The sequence below is a fragment of the Neophocaena asiaeorientalis genome, unplaced genomic scaffold, assembly GCF_003031525.2.
Source record: "Neophocaena asiaeorientalis asiaeorientalis breed wild unplaced genomic scaffold, Neophocaena_asiaeorientalis_V1.1 scaffold122, whole genome shotgun sequence".
NCBI classification, from domain to species: domain Eukaryota; kingdom Metazoa; phylum Chordata; class Mammalia; order Artiodactyla; family Phocoenidae; genus Neophocaena; species Neophocaena asiaeorientalis.
In genome coordinates, this window is record NW_020172725.1 from 236112 (window position 1) to 252670 (window position 16559).

Here is a 16559-nt window from a genome sequence, read left to right on the forward strand (position 1 = left end):
GTGGTTTTCTTGTTGTTTGTTATATTTTTTTGTTCAGTTTTTTTTCTCCTTGGTTGTTTTGTTTTGTCTTTTGCTTCCATATTACCAAGTAAGAGGCAATGAATATCATTTAAGATTCCAAATATTGGGCTTAGGGGTCTCAGCCTTGCCATTTACAGCCTAGGGCAAGTCATTTAATCTTTTGGAAGCTCAATTTTCATATTTCTTATTTTTAAACAACAATAAGAATACCCGCCCAACCAGTCTTGTTGAATACGTGAAAAAGCTTTGTTCATTTCTGAGTCCTTCATAGGTTCTTGCTATTGTTGTTCAAATTGATTAAACTTTTTACTTTTCAACGGGTCATTTGGTCACCTAATATTTAGGGGTGTGAAGGGGGAGAGCTGAGAATTCTCTGTTGGTTTGATCCTGTAGGTAGCTATCCAGAGGCCCATGTGGATTTCTGGGTTATGGGTGGGATGGTGCTTGATTCAAGCAAATATTCTGTCTGTATGGTACAGACCAGCCAGATAAATTCTTACTCCTACTCCCTTGTCTTTGTGTGCCTTTGGCTTGGCCGGAGTTTGGAAAGAAAGCAGTGAGAAACCAGGTGTGAATCTGCCGATGTGGCAGGCCAGAGGAAATTCATAGGCTATTAATTCAATTTGCACTGGCCTGTCACAGAGCGAGCTAACGCTGCAGGAAGAATCAGCCCAGCTGTGAGCAGCCCTGCTACATGCTCAGCTCCAAGAGGCAGAGCCAGGATTGAGGAATGCAAGCAGGGAAAGTGACTTTCGTAGCTCTGATGAAATTTCAAAGGTCATTAAGGCTCTCTGCAGACAGACCGGTAAACAGGCATCCTAGCAAGCCCCCGTTAAAGGATGTGGGCATACACAACTCTCTTTCCTGATGCAAGGCACCTTTAATTAAAAAACAAAACCAATTCTAGAGGATCGTCACAAGCAAATGTAAATCTCCCAAAGAGCACAGATTTTGCTAGAGCCAGGGCATTAAGAGCTGGGTTTGTACTGTAAGATGACAAATTAGGAGTCGGGCTTCTGTTGTCCATAAAATGAGAAAATTCCACAGAACCACAGATAATGTTTTTGAAGGAAAAAATGTGGTATAGGACTCAGGTGAACAGACCCTGGCACCTAAAGGCCACAGATGTAAATGAGCCACTCCCACTTACAAAGTTCAGTGAAGGGAATTTGTCACTTAGGCTCACTCTAAACTTCATACCTAGATTTTTTTTCCCCCCCGGGGTGAGGTGATAGAGCGGTGTCGGGGAGCTGGGCTGGGGTATGGAATAGGGTCAGTAATGAAAGGAGAAGAGAATGAGAAAATTAACAGACCAATATTAGCACATGCATGTATCTAGGTTTAAAAGAAACATTACAAGCTGAAAGACAAAGGAGAGAATTGAGTTTTGATATAATTGTTGAGACATTTTTGTGAGTAGTCATTAAATTATATCTTAAGACAGTTGTAGGCATAAATAATAAAAACTGGACCAATAGGGCTTCCCTGGTGGCGCAGTGGTTGAGAGTCCGCCTGCCGATGCAGGGGACACGGGTTCGTGCCCCCGTCCGGGGGGATCCCACGTGCCGCGGAGCGGCTGGGCCCGTGAGCCATGGCCGCTGAGCCTGCGCGTCCAGAGCCTGTGCTCTGCGGAGGGAGAGGCCACAACAGTGAGAGGCCCGTGTACCGCAAAAAAAAAAACAAAAAAACTGGACCAATAAACACAAAACACTGTATGTGACGATGAACTTGAAGAACAAAGCACATCAAAAGGTGTCCTTCAGGAAACTACAATTTGTTAAATCTTGACACTTCTCAGCCAAGCAACCATTTAAATAGCAGAGATGCTGCAGGACAAGGATAGGCTTTTATTGCTCTTCACCTTCAGAAGAGTAGTTTCCTGAAAGGTGCCTTTTAGGTCCCAGCCATAATGGATGTGAAAACGGAGTAGAAACTAGAGAGACAGTTTCTCTCAAAGAGTTGGTAACCATGAAGGAGTTCAACAAGTTCATTGGAGAGGTCAACAGAATTTGACTTACTGGAGCCTGGTAAATGTGGTTGACTGATTGACTGATATTTTTACTTTAATTCATAAAAATTTTTCTGCTATGATCTTTGGCAGCTCAGTTATTCTTACCTTGTCTCCTTTTCGTTGAAATAAAAGATGGTGAAATTGTCTTAACTGAAATCATAAATGGCTATAATAATATGCTACCTGGAATTGAAAACAGTGACAGGAGAGAGCAGACCTGGTCATACATAAAGAAAGGGGGATTGTGCAAAATGGATATGAAAGCATTTCCTTAAACCCTGCAGATTTTAGCCTCTGTGTAACTCAGAGGAGTTTGCAAAGCTTTGGAGGTCAAATTTGAGGGAAAACATACTCCAGGCTCTTGGATGAGCTCACTTTTTAGAGTCACCCAGTTTGCTCTATAAGAAATGGGAAAGTCAGTTACCAAAACTGTCAAGCAATTTTGGAGACTTCTGTAGGAACTAGATCCCAGCCCCATGTTCCATGTTGGAGTTACCAAGAAATAACTGATATTAAAGAAATATATTCTTTGGAAGAACAATTATTCTCCTTCACATCCACCCATCTCCCCGTCCTCCTCTTTACCTTCCCTCTCTCTGTGGAGCTAAATAAGCTTCTGTGTGTGTGAAAGTGTGTACACACACGTGTGTAAAATCTGCAGAAAACCTCACATATATTTTGTAGACAGAAGCTGCGTGAGTAGCTGCTTCAGTGAAATACCACTGAGTTGTATTTTCGCCAGTCCACAAAATTGCCACATCTTTATTTGCTCTATGCCTGGGATCTGGGGTTTTATTTTGGCTCCAGGGCTTAGGGGACACAGAATACACAGCGTAGTGTGATATCACAGTGAGTACTAGAGCTGGGAGGTCGACCTTAACTACCTTAACTTAGCGTGCTTGCTAAATGTTATACCATCTCAACGTCTCCGTCCTGAAGTCACTGATGACGTCAGCATTGAAATGTGGCAGTGTTGGTTTTTATTATTCACATCAGGTTATTTTGGAACACTGGATAAAATGAGAAATAATAAGGTAAGAGCCACACAGATTTGTTCATCAGCTCTCACTACAAAAGTTACTTACCACTTTAAAGATCTCAGCTCAATTACTATTATAATCACTTAAAAAGTGTGACTTTAGTAATGAGAAGAGATCACATTTAACAGGGTGGATTGTTTCTTAGTAGTATACAGTAATGACTTAGTAGGAAAGCAACTGAGGGGTCTCTGGAATTTGTGCTGCAGATTTGCGAATGAGCTACTGTTACGCGAAGTTTGAAGGAGGAAAGTGTTCGTCACCCAAATCCAGAAATCACTCCAAACAGGAATGCTGCTGTGCCTTGAAGGGAGAAGGTTGGGGCGATCCCTGTGAGCTGTGCCCCACTGAACCCGATGGTATGTCTACTATCTGCGTTTCTCTGTGGCCATTCAAGGTACAGGCTGTAAGATTGTAGACCTTCAAAACGTAAGGCAATTTAATTTTAAGTCCAACTAAAATGTTCACTAAAATTATTTTATCTCAGGAGCTAGGTAGTTATTTTCTTCTGAACTACGTTATGACTCAAAGCTGCCCAAGTAGTAGGTACACCAGCTCTGGGAGCCTTGTTATCTTTCTCTGGTTTCTGGGCTTGGCTTGTTCATCATGTTCCAACATGTGCGGCTTCCACACCATACTTGGGGAGGAGCCTGTAGTTAATTGCCTTTGGCCCACCTATTAACGAGAGTGCATCTCCACCACAGAGGCCTTCCGCCAGATCTGTCCCTATGGAAGTGGAATCATTGTGGGACCCGATGATTCAGCGGTTGGTGAGTGGCTTGTGCTGCATTCTCAGCATTTCTTAATATTTTCAACCAGCCTCTTCTTTGTCCTTTCTCTAGCTGTTATTTCTCCACATTTATCTTGGAAAATTAAGCTCTTTTTTTTTTTTTTGGTCTTTTCATTTAGATACCAATTGTATTATGGTATTGCATGTTAATATTGTAATACTAGATATTTCATCGATTAGGCACCGAAATGATCATTTCCAAAAATACATTGTTATTCACTCTTTTTTCCTCCTCTGCTTAAGATATGGATGAGTGCAAAGAACCCGATGTCTGTAAACACGGGCAGTGCATCAATACCGATGGCTCCTATCGCTGCGAGTGTCCCTTTGGCTACATTCTGGAAGGGAATGAATGTGTGGGTGAGTAATAAAGCGGTTTCTGTTATTGGGATTTTACAAATCAGAAATTAAGCTATTCAGCGTTCACACTAGGAAGAATAAGTACCAAGAGGGGACAGAGATAAGTTTTATACCCTTGTTCACCTATCGTTCATCTAGCAATACTAGCTGAGTCCCCACCATGCACCAGGCACTGTGCTAGGTTCTATGGCTACAGTAGTGAACCAAGCCAACATGGTCCGTCCTTGCATGGACCTTACAGTCTGACGACGAGGACACTGAACACGTGTGAAGAGATAGTAGAAAGGACAGCATATATCACGAAAGCCTTTGTGAAACTTAAAGGTAAAAAATTGTTCATGGTCATAATCTTATTCTCTTAGTATGTAAAACACAAAATTTACCCAGATTTTGTTACAGTTAGTACTATGAAAGGCTGTGTACCCAGTGTACATTCCTCTTGTTTTAACCCCCTTATTAAAATGTCAAAGAATGGTTCCTACGGCTGATCTTTGACCTCTTTTATCTAAGAGATCCAAAGCCAATCAATGTAACCTAAATTAATAATGGCATAAATGCTGAGGGTTTGTCTGTGTCCATTAAAAGATGTTCTTTCCATATAGGGAATCAGGGTATGAGGTTTTAACTGCCTTTCTAAGCCTCAGAATGTAATATCATGCAGATGGATTAAAATATTTCTAATTACCTTACAGCTCTAAAAACCAATGATACTGTGATTTTTTATGAACTCGAAAGAGATGTAATATTCTTGAGAGCGAAATGCAATTTCACAGCAGAACAAAAGCAAAGTTGTCAACGTTTTCTATTCAGTATCTTCAGTTAGTGCTACGATGAATGTGAGAAATAAGCGTCCTCACCCAGGGTCTCTCTGCCATACCCTCCTGCCCTCACTTGCTGATTTCAGAACCTAACATGAGACATAGTCCTTGATAATAACCCATCACTCTTCTGTGCTCTAGACAGCTGAGATAGCAATGTTATTTCTCTGAAATGTTCCTTTCCCAAAGGAAGGCCCTCTCCCCCAAGAGCTGTGTCAGAATAAGAACAGTCAGTATTCTAGGTGGATGGGTTAGGAGACATACATATTTTTTGGACTTCCTTGGTAAGATTTGTTCTCTCTCCACAGTTGTTTAGAGAGATCATACCCTAAACACATTTTTTTCTAGCCTTTCTTCTGCCTAATGTAAACCATCTGGTTTCAACAAAATATCTACTTGCATCTTGACTTTATCTTGTGTATTAATTTTGCTTAACCTCTGGTCTCTTATTTTGCGTATGTTTAGTCTTCTATTTTATATCTGGCAAAAATGCATCATGTTTAAGACTTCTTGGAGAATGATGTAATGTAAGGCCAAACTGGAGATGTATTTCTAGCTTTAAGTAAGCGAAAACTTTTGACTTGTGAGAGACGCCTTGTTTTAACCCTTTGAGTATCTATTCCCAGTAGATGTACTTCATCATGCAGGAGGCTGGGGACACTCATGGTGAAGAGCACTGTAAGGGCTAAGAAGCCCAGGTACCATAACTGTCCCTGCCACTGCCACTTAGCAAGTCAAATTTCACAGCTATACATCTGTGGTAATAAGACACATGCACTCCTTTCTCAAGGACAGAAGGAGAATAAAACAAGATGTTAGAGATCAAAATATTCCGATAGAAAGAAAGGTATTCTCCGAGTCCAAGTCCGTTTTTCTCCCAATGCATCATGTTTTGACTACGCTTCTGATCACCTGCAGATACTGACGAGTGTTCGGTGGGCAATCCTTGCGGAAATGGAACCTGCAAGAACGTGATTGGAGGTTTTGAATGCACCTGTGAGGAGGGATTTGAGCCTGGTCCAATGATGACTTGTGAAGGTAAGCCTCTTAAACACAGAATAGTTGGTTACATGTTCTGATCACAGGGACAGTACTTGGTTGATTACAATTCTGAATGTTAAATACCACTCAGGGTATATAAAATAAGGAAAATCTGGGCCTGGTGGGCCATGCTATCATTTCTTCTCTATGTGGCCTCCTATCTGCAGAGAGTATCTGAAAAAGATGTAAGTGCTTCATGGCACAAGTTACGCCGCATCTCATGCAGAGTTCTTGTTGGTGTCTCTACTACTAATATTTATTTTTTATTTTATTAAATTTATTTATTTTTGGCTGTGTTGGGTCTTCATTGCTGCACACAGACTTTCCCTAGTTGCGGCGAACGGGGGCTACTCTTCGTTGCGGTGCACAGGCTTCTCATTGCGGTTGCAGTGGCTTCTCTTTGTTGCCGAGCATGGGCTCTAAGCATGTGGGCTTCAGTAGTTGTGGCACATGGGCTCAGTAGTTGTGGCTCATAGCCTCAGTAGTTGTGGCTCGTGGGCTCTAGAGCTCAGGCTCAGTAGTTGTGGCACACAGGCTTAGCTGCTCCACGGCATGTGGGATCTTCCCGGACCAGGGCTCGAACCCGTGTCCCCTGCATTGGCAGGGGGATTCTTAACCACTGTGCCACCAGGGAAGTCCTCTACTACTACTATTAGATACAACACCTGCCTTGTCTACTACCCTCTTTCTTATTTTCCATTCCCCCCCTCCGCAACCTTTTTTCTTTGTATCCCGTGCACGCTTTCTTTTTCTTTTTCTTTTCTACTCATAGAAACATCTACACACTGAGATAACCACCAATATCCTTTAACCGTCTGGGAGCAATCACAGCAAAAGAGGGGCTGTCCATACTCTCTAAGCAACTGTCAGTATGCCTGGTAGGATATAAGGAAAGAAAGAGGGATGTAAGGAAAGGGAGGGAGTGTCTAGAATAGTGGTTCTCAAAGGGTGGTCCCTGGATCAGCCACATCAGCATCACCTGGGAACTTGCTAGAAATGCAGATTTTCAGGCCTCGTCCCAGACCTCCTGAATCAGAAACTCTAAGAGTGGGGCCTAGCAGCCCTCCAGGTAATTCTGATGCTCTCTCAAGTTGAGAACCAGTGGTTTAATAAAAGAATGAAGGGGAGGAGACAGTAAAGTGGGTATTAAAGTGAGCTCTTCATTAGAAATATGACCCATCAATACTCATAGTCAGAGTTGTTGGTGAATTTTTAAATCATGATCTAGGGTCTCCCTGATATTCTCAGTCAGGATCATTGGCCTTAGGGAGAAACATGATCATCAAGATGGTCTGTTTTAACCCTGCTTTTCCAAAACATATTCTGACGGTTCCAAACTATGCAATCTACAGAAACCACTTCTATCTATTAATCTATCATTATTATTATTCCTAGCTATTTAAGGCTATAACTTGGGCATCGGTGTGAAATTATTCAGAACACCATTTTCTTGGGCATAAGAATCACTGTTACTTCACAGGAGCCTCTCTTATTTGGGGAAGGGGAGGTGGTTAATGATATTGGATGGGTTGCTTCTTTTCTGACTGACAGCAGTTGACTTGGCAGTTGTTTTGGCTGAATGGGGTGAAACTGATCCCCACTCCATGTGACTTTAGGGAGAGGCAACTGGTCAACTTGAGACTTCAAAGCCAGGATTTCAGAAAAGCTCCCTATATGTAGGGTGACCTGTAATTTCTCTTCCACCTAAATAACAGTTAATAGTTATACCAGCACAATAGGCATAAACTGAGTTTGTACTGGAAGAAGCAAGATGTATGATCACCCTACTTATACCAATTATAAAATAGCCAACTTAATTTTATAATTCTTTGAACATCAGAGACTGCTTGGCCTATCCACGTTTATGACAATGAAGCATTACCACTTTTGCTAAAAGTATATTCCTTTTTTTGGTTGGTGCCTATGATCCATTATTCTCTTACTACATTCTGCCACAGATATAAACGAGTGTGCCCAGAATCCTCTGCTCTGTGCTTTCCGATGTGTGAACACTTACGGCTCATATGAATGCAAATGTCCCACTGGATATGTTCTGAGAGAAGACAGAAGAATGTGCAGAGGTGAGACACTCACGTTCAAGGTCATCTAAGCCAGGGAGCCCTAACTTTGTCTGTGATGGGAGGTGTCCCTCCAAAGCTTCCAATTAGTAGAGGAAGGCTGGGAATTGGGGAGCACTGCTGTAGTCCATGGATAATATTGGGGTTGTCATTGCTACCTTTTCTCCTAAATTGTAGCTTAAAGCTGAGTCGAGGGCTGTACTACAGATCCTTTTTAGTTCACCATGCATTGCATGCCTGTGACATGCCAGCCATTCTGCAAGGTGTGAAGATATAAAGGAAAAAAAGACATTTCCCCACATGCAAGAAGCTCAGTATGAAGAGGCTGAGACAGATATAATCATATCCCAGTATGATAAATGAGAACACAAAAGAAGGAATATGAATATTAAAAAATAATCCCCATCATTAAGGGATATTATAGTCCAAGAATGGGGTAACACATGGAATCTACTTTAAACAGTGCTTACTGAACACCTGCAATTTCCAAAGCACTGGACTAAGCTCTGTTATACAAAGATGGGTAAATCCTCGGGAGCCTTGAAGAGCTCTGATTTGCTCCTCCCAAAGTCTTAAATGAGCAGATATCTGTTCTCCTCAAATGGCTTAAACAGATTTTTTCTTAAAGGTAGGAAAACTCCCTAAGTGAGAGCTCCATGTCACATGCAGGCTAAAGTCCAAATTTTTCAGCTCAGGTAATATAACGGGGAAAGATAAAGAGAGGGAAATGCCATAGGACAGAAAGTAATGAATGAAGAAGAGCCACACTTCCAGAAAAAAAGGAAATGGAGGGAAGAACCGGTAGAGAAGAAGATATTTGTGGATGCTTGTCTTTTCCTCAAAGTGTAAAAACCAAAACTTTCATTATATTTCACAATGATTCTAATATATTATTCTGATATTAAGATATAACCTATTATATTATAAGCATTGTATAATGGAAGCTTTGGTTTATTATGACATTTATTATTACAGCATTACAGCATTATTACATAATGCTGTTGTTACAATTATCATATTATGAAAGACTTTTATAAGGCCTTTGTAGTTCAATTCGTCAAAAAGAATTGGAAATCACACTTCTTGCCTTTGAAGAATTTATCAGAGAGAAATTTCTTAAGTTCAAAGGGGGTTAGAAGACTCCTTCCCATCTTAAGAGACCACTTCCCAACAGTGCAAAAGGAAGTAGGTTAATGCTGCAATAGTGTCAATGAAAATTAGTTACTGAACACCATTTTGTGTTTAAAAGGCAGGAAATTAAGGCAGCTCCTTTTATGAATTTGTGGCTGTACATTCTTTCCAGATGAGGATGAGTGTGAAGAGGGTAAACATGATTGTGCAGAAAAACAGATGGAATGCAAGAACCTCATTGGCACATACATCTGCATCTGTGGACCTGGGTATCAGCGAAGACCCGATGGAGAAGGCTGCGTAGGTAAGGGCGTCCCCACCGGAGGAGCTTTGAATGAGTGGGAAAGGACAAAGGACAGAAGAGACGTGGGCTCTGAGTCTTTGTGGACACTGTATTCTTCTTGCCTCTCTTACCTCATCTCATGACTTCCTGTAGAGGTCCCCTTGCCTCTCGATTATCTATGAATTCCACCAGCACCATCATCCTCTTCCTCTGAGCTGGCCTTTGCCTGCTTTCTAGGCCCATTTTGCTGCCAGGATTAGAGGACCAGGTATTCCCTCTAGCCCCTTCCTTTACTGTTTTTATACTCCTTTGTTGTTTTGGGGTCAGTTCTTTCCACCACATTGGAATACCTCTCTATTGACTTAACTTTCTTCTACCACCACCCTGACATTGAGTCCAGATGCCCGGTCCCTGTGGCCCGGGAGCATCACTAGACCACGGGGATCTACATCCAGAGAAACTGGTCTTGTCTAGATTGAGGCCCAGGCGCTGGTATTTTTTAAAGCTCCCCAGGTGATTCTAATGTGGCTTCAGCCTTGAAAACCACAGTAGACCAGGGATTGGCAAACCACAGCTCTAGGGCCGAGTTCAGCCTGGCAGTCCGCCAGCTGTCTTTGTAAATAGACTCATATTGGAACCCAGCTGTAACCATTCATTATTTTCCATGGCTGTCTTCATGCTACAATAGCAGAGTGGAGCAGTTGTAACAAGAGATCACATGGCCTGCAAAGCCTAAACTGTTGACTGTATATTATATGGTAATACTATAACATTACTGTTACTTACAGAAAAAGCTTCCTGACCTCTGCTTTAGTCAGTAAATATAGGAAACAAATACTAGAAAACTCCCACATGTATCCTTTTCCTTTTTAATATTCAATCACATCAGGAAAGTATATTTTATGTTGGTCAAGAAGCTTAAGAACCTCATTGTCCTCTTACTCTGTAAGACACAGAATTAAACGGAAGTTGAAGAGCAGACTTCCAAAGCACAGAAAAAGCATGTGGATTTAAGATCACACACTGGAGCTTCTGGGATCGGTGGTTCTCAGCCTCAGGTGCACACTGGAATTACTCGGAGAGCTCAGGTTCCACCTCACATATTCTGATTTAATTGGTATCAGGGTGGCCTTGGCATTGGGAATTTTGAGCTGTTTTAACGCTGTTCTGAATGTCACCTTCCAAGCCTCTGCCTCTCCTCAGGAGACCTCTGCCTCAGGGGCTTGAAACTATTCTCAGTTGGACGCGCCTAGGCAAATTACTTTACGGTCTTTCTAAACAATCGTAAGACTCTCCAGCTATTTTAAGGCTTTTTTTAAACCTGGGAGACTGAATTATGATTCCTTATTATTGAAGTATTATAATAAGCGTAATCTACACTGAATCAGAAGATTAGTATAGATAAACTCCCTCAGGTCAAAACTGACCATCACAGACATTATTCTAGTGAAGTACTGTAATTTTCTTTAACAGATTGATCTCAAGGTTCTTTTTCCTTCATTTAAAATAATCCTTTGAGAATCCTCTACATGTACAGATATGGGAAGTTTTAAATTTTATTAAGTGAAAAATTTAAATGTACCTATTATGTTTTTAAAAGGGTAGAGGTACATGCATGAATGGTTGTATTTGTTTGTATGGGCATAATTCATCTCTAGAAGGATACTTTAGAAACCGGCAGTAGCACTGGTTGCTTCCCAGGAGGGGAGTTTGGTGGCTGGGGAAAGGGGAGGGAGGGGCACATTTGCTGAATATTCTTCTGTACCTTTTGGATTTGGAACGACGTGAATAGGTTACCTATTCACAAACTAAATTTTTAAAAGAAAAAGAATCCATCTTTGTACAAAGCAGACAGATGACTCCTCTTGTTTTTGGCCCTTCAATTAAACCACACAGATGAGAATGAATGTCAGACCAAGCCTGGGATCTGTGAGAACGGGCGCTGCCTCAACACCAGGGGGAGCTATACCTGCGAGTGCAATGATGGCTTCACAGCCAGCCCCACCCAGGATGAGTGCCTTGGTGAGTACAGATGACAGGATGCTTTTGTAACCCCCCACTGGGACACTTGAAACCAGATTTCTTATTTGAAATGATAGAAACTGTTAAAAATGTTCATATTTTGGAGATGACTCAATGACCATGTTTGTCCACTGGGTTTAGCACCACCCTGCCACTAACTTCTTCCTTTGCTAACTGTATCATTGAATCACTTGCTTGGAATTTCTTTCTCAGCTCCCTTTTTAAGCCCTTGATGCTCAGGATCAGTTTCCAAGTATTTCTCTGCCCCTCTCTAGAGAATGACTATTCCCCCATATTTCTGGGAGCAGATAGAGTGATAATCTTATCGAGGCCAAGGCCTTTCTGCCCGCTTACTGAATTTCTTGTCTCTCTTGTTTTCCCCAGATGTCATCCTTTCTCTCTTACTGCCGCTTCCAGCTTTCCCTTCTTGCTCCTTCTCACCCAGGGTAAAGTGTTAACATCCTTCTTGGGTTTTATATCTGACCAAATTCTGAATACCTTGTTATGCTCCTAAAATTCCCCCCAATTCTCTTTGCAATATCATGTCCCATCCAGACAACCGGGAAGGGTACTGCTTCACAGAGGTGCTCCAAAACATGTGTCAGATCGGCTCAAGCAACAGGAACCCAGTCACCAAGTCTGAATGCTGCTGCGACGGAGGGAGAGGCTGGGGTCCCCACTGTGAGATCTGCCCTTTCCAGGGCACTGTGGCTTTCAAAAAACTCTGCCCACATGGCCGAGGGTTTATGACCAACGGAGCAGGTACTTTGTTTTGTTCTGATTTTTGACCAACAGAGCAGGTACTTCATTTATGGTCCAAAAATACTTTCAGGGAATTCGTTTCATGAAGAACAGATGAGAATACAGAATCTATAATACGGGCCTGGGCTGAGTTGCATAGTATAGGTTGACGAAAAGAGGCTTCATTATGGTATTTATTTTAGATATTCAACTTCATGTTGCTGAAGTGTCCTTGGTCTGATTAAATTGTGTGTGCTTGAGTCCCTGCCTCTGCATTACAAGTCCTCAACTTTTCAAGCCAAAGTTTGTTATAAGTCAGTTACTGGTTACTCAGAATATAATTTTTTAGATAAACTTTGGAATAAATGATCACTAAACTCCTAAACTAGTCCGCCAATGTATATTTTATCTCATAAAATTGGCTGAATATACTGCATGAAAGAAGTATAAACAACGCTGATACAGTCAGCCTTCCATATCTGTAGGTTCCACAGCCGTAGATCCAACCAACCCTAGACTGATATCAATTCGAGGCTGATTGAACCTACAGTGCCAGCTATACTAATATACTGCATGAAAGAAGTATGAACAACGCTGATACACAGTCAGCCTTCCATATCTGTAGGTTCCACAGCCGTAGATCCAACCAACCCTAGACTGATATCAATTCGAGGCTGATTGAACCTACAGTGCCAGCTATACTATGCCATTTTATACAAGGGACTTGAGCGTCCATGGATTTTGGTATCAGTGAGGGGGTCCTGGAACCAATGCCCTGGATATGGAGGGGCGATTGTATTGGCAATTAAGACAATTGCCTCTGGGAAACTGCAAGTTGCTTGACCTTGCGAGGGATGAGGAGGCTGTTGAGGTGTCTGAGGCAACTCTGAAAAAAAATTTCAGGATTATGTTTATCAACTGAAATTGTTTTTAGTCTCATGAAAGAGAAAGGAGAAAGACTTTTTGAGCTCCTTGGGAGGAAATTAGAAGTGAGAGGAGAAGAGATTAAAGAAAGATTTGTGTTCATGTTAGAAAGATGCAGCTAACGGTGGAATAACAGAACTGGATGTGGTAAGAGACAGAATAGATAAGATGGAATGACCAAAAGCAGTTTATGATTCTTTGGAGGATATGAAAATGAGATGGTGGAAAGACTTTTCTTGAGACCAGTGTGGGTATGCTAAATTGCATTTCAGAGTAAACTTGAAAAAATCAGGAAAAATAAGAGCTGTTGATTGATAGAAAATGGTTACTTGGCAATCAATCAAAGGCTAAGAACTCACTTGGTATTGGCATCCCGCCAAGCAGTAAGGAAATAGATGGGTCAAGATATGGGGGACAGTGTCTTTAATGCCCAATAGTACATATTGACCAAATCTTTCTCCCTGTGGTGGAGCTGTGAATGAGGGTCTCTCTTCCCTAGCAGGCTGCAAAAACTCAGCCCAGTGATCCACTGATGCCTCCCTCGACCAAAGGAGGGAAGTTTGGTCCCACTTCCCCAGTAGTATGCAATCTGTTATTTTTCAGGATTAACTTTAAACACAACAAAAAGAATAGAAAGAAAACTTTCCTTATTTTGGACATACACTATTAGAAGAAAATGGGATTTCCTTACCAAAAGGATCTTCTGCTGAGATGTCTGGAGGAGGCAAGCTCGATGGCATGAGATGGAGCATGGAGTTAAATATGTCTAGATGTTGTTCTCTGGACCCAATGGAGAAAAACAATATAAATTTAGAAGAGCAATTATTAAGTTTTCCCCTATAGTCTAATAAAGTTATTCATTTCCCTTTCAATACAGTTACCATTACATATGAAACGTATGCTGTCATCCCTTTGGTTTAATTCCTTAGGTCCATAATATAGTCACACAGTTTTAGTATTTATAGTGAAGTGACCCCTATGTATGAATGTTGTCCATTTTATAATGTCTTTCTCATTTTACTTTCTACTCATTATAGATATTGATGAGTGCAAGGTTATTCATGATGTTTGCCGGAATGGGGAATGCGTCAATGACAGAGGATCATATCACTGCATTTGTAAAACTGGCTATACTCCAGATATAACCGGAACTGCCTGCGTAGGTAAGTGCTCTATTTCTGATGCTCAGGTTTATTCCCAGGTGGAAATTGTACATTATGGTGGAAAAAAAAAAAAACCCTCAAACTAAAAATCTAAAAAGCCTGTGTAATTTCGTAAGGAAATGTAAGACAGTGATCAAAGACTACACAGAATTTACTTTTTCCTTCCTCAAAACTAGGATTCTTTGTTAGATGCTGTGGGTATTGAGCATTTAGGCATCTTTTTAGATGGGCGGTCACATTGTATCTCTTTGATCGTAGATCTGAATGAGTGCAACCAGGCCCCCAAACCCTGCAATTTTATCTGCAAGAACACAGAAGGGAGTTACCAGTGTTCATGCCCGAAAGGCTACATTCTGCAGGAGGATGGAAGGAGCTGCAAAGGTAAAGTAGAATTTGCCTCCACCCACTCATGTGTCTCCTGGGCACATGGTCACATTCCTTGTGCCTTTGAGGGATCCAAAGCTGAAAGACCCTCTCTGCAGGCAAGAAGTGCTTCCCTGGGCTAAGTGCCTCCCTGTGACCCACCTCCTATTCTGGTTGGAGGGAGGCTGAGGCCAGGGAGATTGCAGAGGAACAGTGGCAGCAGCCATCCTCACTGCCTGCCCCATGGGCAGCCATGGGGGACGTCCATGAGCATCTCAGACAGCAGGGCCAGCTCTCCAAGGCTCAAGTGAATCAGATACCTGATCACATTAATGCAATAAATAGAAAACAGAAAGGATTTTTAAAACAATAAACAACTAAATAAATAGAAAACAGGATTTTTTTTAAAAGGATTTAATCAGTCTATTCAGTAACTATATAGCCCAGTATGGTCCGGCCTACCTCAGGTTAATCAGTGCCATGATCCTAGAGAAAACTGTGCCTAATTAAGTAAACACTTTGTCTAGGTTTTTGTTCTGCAAAATAGGGCCATTCCTGACCCCCAGCAGCTTATTTGAGACACAGATATTACAAAGAATTAAGATACATCAAACTCTCTGCAGAAATTCCTGATCACCCAGAAGTTAGCCTTTGCAAAATTATATTGGTATAAATTTGTTCTTGTAATAAGAACTTCACATATTGAGTGAACAGCACAAGCGAGTCAGACTCAAGGATAATTTGAAGAAGGAAAGGTAGACCAGATGGCAGAATACCAGATGGCAGAATAGGAGTTTGTGTGTTCTACCATGAAGACTGGGAGGAGGCAAAGGGAAGTAAAGGAAGTTAAATGGTAGGATGGAGTGGAAGAGGAGAGCAAAGAGAAGAGAAGTAGAGCCATCAACGCTTTTCCTCTGTCTGCTGAAAGGGGGTGAGTTAAGAGGCAGGTAATACAGGATAACATATGGACAATGCTTGAAATTTTCCTGTGTAGTACAAGTCCTATGCAATCCTGCAGTATGGGGAGAGGAAGTTGAGAGCTACTCAAAAAATCTGCCTTAAAACATAGAACTTATTCTACACATCTGTGGATCACAGTGAGTTCTGGGCAGCGTGAGGCTACAGCTCACAGCCACAAACTTATTTGTGTAAATGAAAAACCAACTTCAGGGGAAAAATGTCTCTCAGTCTGTATACTAACTGTACGAATCAAAACAAATTTACAGCATCTTTCTAACTTGTGGGGGCAGAAAATGCTAAAAATTTCTAGCAATTAAGAGATGGAAAATGAAAATAAATGTATAGTAGTAGTTATGTTCTTTTACAATGTATTAATATGAAAAACACCTGTAATACTCTGATTTTAGGAATACAAAAAAATTTTACACATCTACTTACAATATAAGACTCTTTCTCCTATTTTTCTCATAAGGTCTAAATTCTTCTACATACTTGGCATATATGACTAAATATCAAAATGAGTGGTGCAGATACATGGATTATTGAAACGGAGGAAAGAGGCTAGAAGGATGACCCCAGGGGAAATGAAGGACCAGCACTTACCCCATGAGAGATGGGTAGGAACCCAGTAAGAGGAAAGAAGGGGATTCTTGGATGTGAAAACAGCAAGTGTTGCTGTTCTTAATGGTGTAGTTAAAGATAGTATTGTAAGGTTGGAGGCAGAGACAAGATGGTGGGTTAGAAGGATGTGACCTCACCTCTTCTTACAAAAACACCAAAATCACAACTGACTGCTGAACAACCATCAACAAAAAA

At 41.4% G+C, this 16559-nt stretch overlaps 1 protein-coding gene across 1 annotated transcript in view; it reads left to right on the forward strand.

Moving 5' to 3' along the window:
- FBN1 (fibrillin 1) overlaps window positions 1-16559 on the forward strand; it is a 253659-nt gene that overhangs the window by 209512 nt on the left and 27588 nt on the right. Inside the window, exons 50-59 of the mRNA XM_024740283.1 lie at window positions 3279-3428; window positions 3774-3839; window positions 4103-4219; window positions 5956-6075; window positions 8037-8159; window positions 9460-9591; window positions 11467-11592; window positions 12148-12354; window positions 14295-14420; window positions 14679-14801. Of these exons, the coding sequence (XP_024596051.1) occupies window positions 3279-3428; window positions 3774-3839; window positions 4103-4219; window positions 5956-6075; window positions 8037-8159; window positions 9460-9591; window positions 11467-11592; window positions 12148-12354; window positions 14295-14420; window positions 14679-14801 (1290 nt within the window). The remainder of the gene's footprint in view (window positions 1-3278; window positions 3429-3773; window positions 3840-4102; window positions 4220-5955; window positions 6076-8036; window positions 8160-9459; window positions 9592-11466; window positions 11593-12147; window positions 12355-14294; window positions 14421-14678; window positions 14802-16559) is intronic.